The 9,733-nt window shown below is 29.6% G+C and overlaps 1 protein-coding gene across 3 annotated transcripts; it reads left to right on the plus strand.

Annotated features, from left to right (window-relative positions):
- The first annotated feature begins 3,247 nt into the window (after positions 1 to 3,247).
- LOC106753817 (probable protein S-acyltransferase 1) lies at positions 3,248 to 6,774 on the plus strand. 3 transcript variants are annotated; one of them, XM_014635675.2, is made up of 6 exons: positions 3,248 to 3,710; positions 4,301 to 4,480; positions 4,571 to 4,879; positions 5,098 to 5,319; positions 5,933 to 6,359; positions 6,491 to 6,774. In XM_014635675.2, exons 1-5 carry the CDS (start codon positions 3,624 to 3,626, stop codon positions 6,338 to 6,340), a joined length of 1,206 nt encoding a protein of 401 aa, XP_014491161.1. In that variant the 5' UTR covers positions 3,248 to 3,623; the 3' UTR covers positions 6,341 to 6,359; positions 6,491 to 6,774. The 3 variants fall into 3 exon arrangements, with proteins under 3 accessions (XP_014491161.1, XP_014491160.1, XP_022633498.1); XM_014635674.2 differs by having other exon boundaries at positions 5,933 to 6,774; XM_022777777.1 differs by lacking the exon at positions 4,301 to 4,480 and having other exon boundaries at positions 5,933 to 6,774.
- Positions 6,775 to 9,733: the final 2,959 nt, after the last annotated feature.

A 9,733-nucleotide genomic window follows, 5' to 3' on the forward strand; every position in this document is an offset into this window, starting at 1 on the left:
AAAAATACTTTCTCAATGCAATCTTTTCTCCAACTCCAAATTTAATATAGAAAACAACAACACAGAAAGAACAATCCTCTTTCTGAAGAAACTCTTTAAGACACCCTTCAAAAAAACCAAAACCTCACGTTCTCTTCCTGGCCACGACAACAGGGAAACCATAATCTACAGATTGTAAAAACAACATTGATCTTGGTTTAGAATACCTCAACATGCGAATGATGGTCAACCAATAAAAGCACACAACAATTTCTTCAATAATCCTTTGAATCTTCCAAACTAAACGCTTTTTGATTCTTGAAGAAAGAACACTCCTATAATTTCTTATCTCAACAAACTTATTTAGACATTAAAGATAAAAAATTAGAAAAAACTTATTATGTAGAGAATAGTGTGTCAATATATAATTTTCACAAATTTGACAAACTTTAATCAATTATAAAATTAATGTAATGGATTAAACAATTTTCACTGTTATACCAAAATTACATTAAAATACATTTAATAGTTACGTAATTAAAATAATCGATTACACAATCATGTAAATCAAAATAATTCAAAATATGATCAGTGACTATTATTACTTCTTGCCAACCACGAGAGGATAAATGTTTTTCTTGCAGTATAATATCGCTGTTCTTACGTGGCAAAGGTTTTGCACCTTGGGTCTTTGAGGTGGCATAATGAAGTGCTTTTTTCATGGATTGGATGCATCCATCACTTTACACGTGGAATGAAGAGATCGGTGGATGAAGAAATAACATTGAATATAAATAAGGGTTTTGCGTTTCAAGAATATTTATTAGCTTAATACAATGGCACGAATATTTGTTTATATAACAAATGTGATTCTATATAAACATAAATAATTGTGATAAAAGATACATGTCTTACATGTATTGCTACCAAGGCGTAAGATCACTTTCATTCTATGTAAAAAAAATTTCGGTTTGATTATAGTTAGAAATTAAATAATCTTAAAAGAAAGAGTAAGATGTATATTTTTTTTAAATAACATGTGTATTTAAAGCATTATAAAAAAGATAGGTATTATTAATTATCAAAATTCATTAAAAACATTAAAATTTGTTGATAATGATTTTTTTTTCTAATAAATTTTTGATATAATGAAATTTGTCGATAAATTTGTAGTCAATAATATTTATTAATAAAAATTTATATTCATCGATAATTATATAAAAAAATTCGTCGATAATTATCAAAGGAAAAATCGTTTATTTTATCTTATTTTTCGACTAATTTGGCAGTTTGACCAATTGATAGCTCAATTAACAAGATTACTTAGTTAATAAGGTAGCTCAACCAATAAGGCAACTTAGCTAGCAAGACAATGATAACAACTCAAGAGAGAAATTTGTCGCTAAAAACCCTCTCCATCTCTCTCCCAAAATCCTAGAGGAAGTCTTGTTGGCCTTCGTGTTTTGGGTTGGTGATAAATATGGTTGGGGATTGTTGGTGTATTCATTCTCATCAAGGGATCATGTGTCCTTGGTGATTGAGTGCAACCTAGAGGAGGGACTCGTAAGAGAGACCGAAGACACCAGAAATTTAGGCACGACGTGAGGAGGAGGGCTTTGGAAATGCAAGCTCAATGGAAGACAAGCACTTAATAGAGACATTAGAGGTGACAATGTAATGGAGGAGCACTTCGTCGATGGTAATGTGGTTTGAGCATGAAGAGTAGATGAAGATGAAAAGGCTTGACTTCTCCTAAATCTAGAGGACCTAGGTTCCTAGTGGTGGTGGTGGTTATGCATGGGAGAAGATGAAGAAAAGGTGTTTTATGTTTATTGAACGAGAGATTTGGATGACAAATTTGATGCTATTTTTATTGACAGATTTTTCAATCGATAAATTTGTTGATAATAAATTTCATAATTATTGACAGATTTTACAACAGATTATTCTGTTGATAATATATATTTTATTTATCGATAAATTTTTTTGACAAATTTTTCTTTAAATAATAAATTTACCAATAAATTTTATTAATATTTAAGTCTATTGACAAATTTATTTCTGTCGGTAAAATTTTAAAAATTTTTGTAATGTAGTTTTTTTTAGTCGTATGAGATTTATTGTAAAATTGGTAATATAAAGAAAATATTAATATCAATAAATATATATCAACTTATCATATATATATATATATATATATATATATATATATATATATATATATATATATATGATAATTTTCAAAAGAAATTAATAATGTGATATCTTATCTTATATATCAAACATTTTATAAATATGTGATATTAAAAAAATATTATTATGACATAATTAAACTATTAAGATTTGCTCACATTATAGATATAAATATTTACATTAATAAATATTTTAAAATGTTTTTTTAATTACTTTAGGTTAATAAAATTGAATGAATGAATCTTATACATCATTACTATGTATTTATTAAGTCAAATATAATATATATTTATCAAATACAATCTCATTTAATCTTATACATGTTTTTAATCACGTTCTTATCTTTATTAAATAAGGTGTATATTTATTATAATTACAATTCACATACTAAATAATCTGATTAGTTTCTAATATTTTACTGATTTTAAGGCATTTTAAATATTAAAATGTTTTTTAAATTTTGTTATCTTTATTTTATAAAAAGTTAAATAAAAAATCATCATTAATTTACAAAAGTATTTATAATTCTAAATCGAATAATACTTCATTACAACTTTTTTCTAGTTTATCTTTACATTATAACTAAACTGAAATGGTTTAATAATCTGAACTACTATTTCTAAACTAACAGTGTTTTGCACATATAACTACAATTATCCCTGAGACATCCAATACATATATAATTAGTAAAAAAGAAAAAATCTAACATTGAAATTCTAGTTGCAATTGTATCTCTATATGAATTAATCATAAAAATCATTTGCAAAGTTTATTAATTTCTTCATACGCAATATATTATTATAGAATATACATTAAAAAAATAATAGACAATGATAGTTAAATAATATTTTTTACAATATTTGAATATTATCTACGTGTACTCTAGAATTAATAATAAAAATCATAAAGACACAATGGACCAATCACATAGATAATATTAAAATGTTATAAAAAATTCAAATGTTATAAAAAAATATTGTGTAAATATCATTATCCAAAAATAATTTTGTCTGATTTGTGTGATAACACACGTTAAGGTGCTGAAAAAAATCAGTTCCATAGCATTGCAATGTTGTCTAAAATAGTCAGTAGTAACGAAAAGATCGGTGGAATTTGAAAGATCGTTAGAGCAATGCTTGTTTCATGGATGAAGAGAGAGAGAGGGGAGAGAGGCGAGAAGGTGTGAGAAAATGAGATTGTAAGAAAAAAAGGAAGGAACTTCAGAAGGGAAATTCAATTCCCTTCTTGTTGTTCCCCTACCTCGGCCAATTGATCTCGCGGTGAGGAACAATAATCAAGAACATTAAGCAAAAGTCTTAATTCAATACCAGGAAACAAATGCAAGTGGATTTTTGCTGACAGAGGTGATCATTGCAACAACATCGTACACAACATCATCGTCACACCCCACCCTGTTCAACCACGATTCCTGCCACCAAAACAATAATAAAATGGCCTCTCGCTCCTCGTCTATCGCCACCTCAATTCCACCTTCCGGCGTCAAGAGAAGGCTCTACCAAGTTTGGAAAGGAAACAATGTACACTTTTTTCCCTTCAAAATTTATACACCATCTATACTGTTTCCGTCACTTATTGTTTCTCTTCAATCAAAATCATACTTTACCCATATTCTTTTCATAAAGTATATGTTGGTTCTTCTTATTCACATGTCTGGTATAAAATCTATAACGAAAAAGTAAAAATCGATTCATGTTTTAGTGTTTTTTTAGGTTATTGGATGCCTCAAAGAGGAAAGTTAGGTTTTATGTAACCTTAGATGATGAGTATTTGCCATTTGAAAATATATAAAGAGATTTGATGTCATTTTTATCATTACCACCACCGTAGTAGTAATCTTGGTTTATCTTGCTTTCTTTGATAGGAATAAAACATTTCTGATACACTTATCCCTTACTTTATTACTCTTCCATATCAGAACAATATAAAAACTTTAGACGAATTCAAGTTGTGGAACTTAACTTTGAAAGAGAATTGACAAAAAACAAGTAATCTCTTAAAGGGTATAATTGATTATCAAATTGTTTATTTAGGAAGTAGTCTATTAGGTAATAATTTCACTATTTTGTGATATAATTTAATTATGCATAATTAACATTTTTGTTGTCAGAAATTTCTATGTGGTGGAAGATTAGTTTTCGGTCAGGATGCATCATCTCTTTTTCTAACATCGTTCCTGATTGGAGGTCCTGCAATAACATTTTGCATAAGAATGCTATTATCATTAAAGAAAGAAGACCCTCACTTTAGCAACCCTGTACTAATTGGAGGAGTGGTTCTCACAGTTTTGGTTGGTAAAGTTGAAGGTTTTGCCTTACCAATATTGAGTATTTAACATGGGAATGATATTTTTAACATCACATTTACTTGGTTGTAACAGGTTTTTGTTTTTCTCTTGATGACATCTAGTAGAGATCCAGGAATTATCCCCAGAAATGCACAACCACCTGAATTAGAAGAACCTTTAGACATAAACACACCGTCCATGGAATGGATAAACAATAAGGCCCCTAATTTGAAGTTTCCCAGAGTGAAAGATATGACTGTTAATGGTCACACAGTAAAGGTGAAATTTTGTGACACTTGTTTGTTGTATCGTCCGCCACGTGCTTCTCATTGTTCTATTTGCAACAATTGTGTGCAAAAGTTTGATCACCATTGCCCTTGGGTTGGTCAGTGCATTGCATCAGTAAGTTCCCCAACTTATCTACAACATTAATGTTTGTTTCTTTTATCTGCTTTTGCAGAAGTTTTGAATATACTGATATGCACTGTTACAGATCACAGATTAACACGTAATATATGTTTATTGAATTTGATAACAAATGAACTTAGAACATGTATTGATATGTCTTTTTTTTCTTCAAAAGAACCTAACTTTGTTCCTTTTCGTTCTTGTTTTTGCAGCGTAACTATCCATTCTTCATTTTGTTCATATCATCATCAACCTTGTTGTGTATATATGTGTTTGCTTTTTCTTGGGTTAACCTTCTCCGACAAAAAGGTAGATTGTGGGTCAACATGTCACATGATGTTCTATCAGTTACTCTCATTGTTTATTGCTTCATAGCTGTTTGGTTCGTGGGAGGGCTAACGGTTTTCCATCTTTATTTGATTTCCACCAACCAGGTATTCATTTGTTTTTCCATTGAACATTAATATTTGCAACATTTATATAATGGTTTCTTATTGCATGTACATGTGATTATCTTAGAATTGGTCATTAGTTATATAGTTTAATTTATGTATATTATTATTCTTACTCATATGTAAGAATATTGGACTACTTTACAGTATGATTTTCTTTATTAATATTGGACTACTGCAGTAATTAAACTTACAAATATATTTCTCATTATTTAATCAAAGTTGAGTTTTAGCATGACTTATTTGTAGCAAATTCATCATCTGCTTCATTATTTAGTGAATATGTGTATTGTGTCTTGATCTTTACGTATGCTTTATCATGTACATACTTTCTCATCACTTTGTATTGTGGAAAGGAGTATTTTGACACTTTTTGAAAAACAATTACTCCCACTTTACAACCCACTTTAATAATATAACAATGTATATTAAGATTTTAAATTAAAATAATAATGCTAAACATGGTTAAAAAATTATTATTTAGGGTTGTGAAGTGAATGTTTTGGAATGAATAATACTCTGTTTTTTAGGGTTGCTAAACATAGTCAAAATAAGACTACCATACTCACTTTTTTTATCTTGTCTTTTGTTACAGACAACCTATGAGAATTTTCGGTACCGATACGATAAGAAGGAAAATCCATATACAAAGGGAATATTGCAAAACTTCAAAGAACTTTCCTGTGGTAGGATCCCAAAATCAATGATAAATTTCAGAGAATGGGTTGTGGTTGAGGATGATATTCCAGATGAATCCTATACTTCAGATTTGGAAAGAGGTTTTATAAGCTCAAAGCACAAATTTGACATGGAAATGGGAACAATGTATGGCAAAGATGGTATGGGAGTTCCTCCCATTTTGAAGGAACTGGATTATAGTGGCATTGATGATACTTTAAAGAAAAAGGCAGGAGAAAAAGGAGGTGAATATGATATTTTTGTTCCTGCTGAGCAAACTAAATCCAAAACTGGAGGAGCCAATGCACAAGAAGAGAAGCAGTGATTCTGTTGGTTCTTTGAAGGTACCATTTAAAATATGTTATTAGTTTTGCCCTAAACAGTCAATGATCAAGAACTTGCAAGAGAGTTGCAGAACTTGTTAGTCACAGAAGCTTGAGGCTTGGATGATTTAAAATAACTGTCGTTGATGCAGATTCTTTTGGCATATTCTGAGAGGGAATGTTGATTTTCTGATGAATGAAGAAACATGCAAAAGGGTACAAGTGGCTTGATTTATAATGGAAATTCTAAGTGAATGAAACAAATGACATGTCTCAATGGAAACTTAGATATTTTCAATGCTGAGAGAGAGAGAGAGAAAAAAAAAAGTGACTAGTTACAAAGACTGACATATGTTCACATATGAATGCAGGATCTATAAATGAATGAAGGAGTTAGATTAATCAACGATGAACAATTTTATTCCCTTTCTTAAAGTTAGTTAGGATGCTATATTTTTGTCTGCAATTCCAATTCTTTTGTTATAGCATGGAATAAGAGTAATATTATATCCCTTCACTTAATTATAAAAATAAATAAATAAAAAGTAAATACAATTATTAGAATATTAGAAGAATTTAGAATTGTTAAAAGAAAAATACCTTTAATTTTTTATTTATTTTCCTTCTATATTAGTTGAAATTTATTACAAATTACAAAAAATTGCGTATGCTTGTTTCGTAAATTTTAATATATTTATTAATAACAAGAATGTGTTATTAGCACTTTCCTTTGGTAAAACTTTTATTTTTGAATTTCAAATTTGTTAATAACACATACTAGAAGAAATAAGGTTAATGTTTTTTTATTGTAATATCTATGCAAATTGTATTTTTGTAACTAGAAAATATTATATGCATATTTTCTTTGTCTACTTGAAGCAATAATGACAGATTCTGTAGAGATAAAAGTTCACATGTTATATAATTCCTTATGTAAGAAATAAATAAACTTTTTTTCTTTTTCAAAATATAACAAATATATGGACCACTTTCATATGTATTAATGAAGAGGTATCTTTATACTCTTAATTTATTGTGAAATTTATTAATAAAATGTTCACCCATTTTTTATGCAAGTAGATGCAATATTGGTCTATTAACGATAAAAAAAAAAAAAACTCGGAGTGAAAAAACGCTTATCCATTGAATTATATAGTCTTTAAATATTATCGCTACTTAAATTATTTATTTATTAGATATTTGTAAAATAAAAATTAAATTTCAGACATTATATAAGTAAAATTAATTAACTTAACCATTTCTTTTTTTTTTTATCGAACATGGGAAATTATAAAATATAAATGTTGTTGTTAGTTTCTTTTGTTTGTTTTTATTTTCATTTCGGTACATTATTAATTTTTTAAATTTTCAATGGTAATTTATAATAAAAACGTTAAATATATTATAGAGTTTGTTAAAATGTTAAATATTTTAGTTAAAAGCATCGGAATGAATTTTTGTAAACTATAATCTTTGTATTGAAATTTTTTATACTTTGTTAATGAACTTTAATAAAGTTTATTAACTATTTAATGTTATAGTTGAATTAAATAATAAATCTTTATAAAAGCATAAAATACCATCATAACATCAGACAATATTTATAAGGTTTAAACCTCTTTTTGGTCCCTAAGTTATGAGCGGATGTTCAGTTTAGTCTCCGCTTTTAAAAATATAAACCTTTGATTCCTAAGTTATAAAAAATGTATCAAATGAGTCCTTTTTTGATGTTCATGGTCAAAGTACAAAGAACAATCTAAAGTGTTGTTATTATTAAGAAACAAATCAGAACAATCTAAAGATATAACAGTTGGTAAGAAACCACCAAAAACGGTATTTCAAGTCAAAAAAGGACTCATTTGATACATTTTTTATAAATTAGGGACCAAAGATTTACATTTTAAAAAACGGGGACTAAACTGAACATCCACTTATAACTTAGGGAACAAAAAGAGGTTTAAACCTATTTATAACTACTCACTTTTACCTATATATACTAGTTGAGTGAAAATATATTTACTCGCATATATTTATTATAAGAAAAATTAAAAATTTGTAATTACATATATTTGGTGTGGTAAAAATTAAAAAATCCAAGAATGTTATAAGATTTCTTTGCGTCATCCGTTTTGCTGCAGTGGTTTCGGACCAATCATGAGTGCACAAGTAGTGTTTGCTCTTTTGTCGTTGTGGTTTTTTTTGCGGGTAGCGATACGTTGACAACGAATTTTTGCCAACGATTTGCCAACGCCACGCGTCATGATTCTATTTGCCATTTTTAATTTTTTTTTTCAACTAAAAAACTGATATGAAAAAGGTGTTTTTGTGGTATTCCGAAAACACCCTCAAGCATTTTAATCATACTTTGTCCTTGGAATGCTTTATCTCTCTCCATTTTAGGTTTTCCATTTTCTCTGGGGAGTCCCCTCTACTAGAGGCAGGGAGCAACGTTGGATTTTTGGTACAGAGGCACAGGTAAGCGATTACAGACTGTTTGTAATTGATTACACAAGCACATAAGTCACAAAGTCTCTCTTCCTCACATATGCACTTGGATAAAATATCACACAAACTCCTAACCAGTTGTTGGTCCTCTAAAAACAACCAATAATCTCAAAATCATAACTTAAATTCTAACCAAGTCAGTACCCACCACACACTAGGGAGCCCCCTCTACCAGAGGTAGGGAGCAGCGTTGGACTTTTGGTACAGAGACACTGGTAAGCGATTACAGCCAATATGTAATCGATTACACGGGCACATAAGTCACAAAGTCCATCTTCATCACACATGCACTTGGATAAAAAACCACACAAACCCCTAACCAGTTGTTGGTCCTCAAGAAACAACCAGAAATCTCAAAATCATAACTTAAATTCTAACTAAGTCAGTACCACCACACACTAGGGAGCCCTCTCTACTAGAGGTAGGGAGCAGCGTTGGACTTTTGGTACAGAGGCACTGGTAAGCAATTACAGTCACTCTGTAATCGATTACACGGGCACATAAGTCACAAAGTCCATCTTCCTCACATATGCACTTGGATGAAATACCCTAACAAACTCATAACCAGTTGTTGGTCCTCAAAAACAACCATTAATCTCAAATTCAAAACTTAATTTCTGACCAAGTCAGTATCCACCACACACTGGGGAGCCCCCTCTAAAAGAGGCAGGGAGCAGCGTTGAACTTTTGGTACAGAAGCACCTGTAAGCGATTACAACATGTATGTAATCGCTTACACAGTCACAAAATTCACAAATTCACTCTTCCTCACACATGCACTTGGATCAAATACCCTAACAAACCCATAACCAGTTGTTGGTCCTCAAAAACAACCATTAATCTCAAATTCATAACTTAATTTCTGACCAAGTCAGTACCCACCACACACT

This window comes from Vigna radiata, unplaced genomic scaffold (genome assembly GCF_000741045.1).
Source record: "Vigna radiata var. radiata cultivar VC1973A unplaced genomic scaffold, Vradiata_ver6 scaffold_7, whole genome shotgun sequence".
In the NCBI taxonomy this organism is placed as follows: domain Eukaryota; kingdom Viridiplantae; phylum Streptophyta; class Magnoliopsida; order Fabales; family Fabaceae; genus Vigna; species Vigna radiata.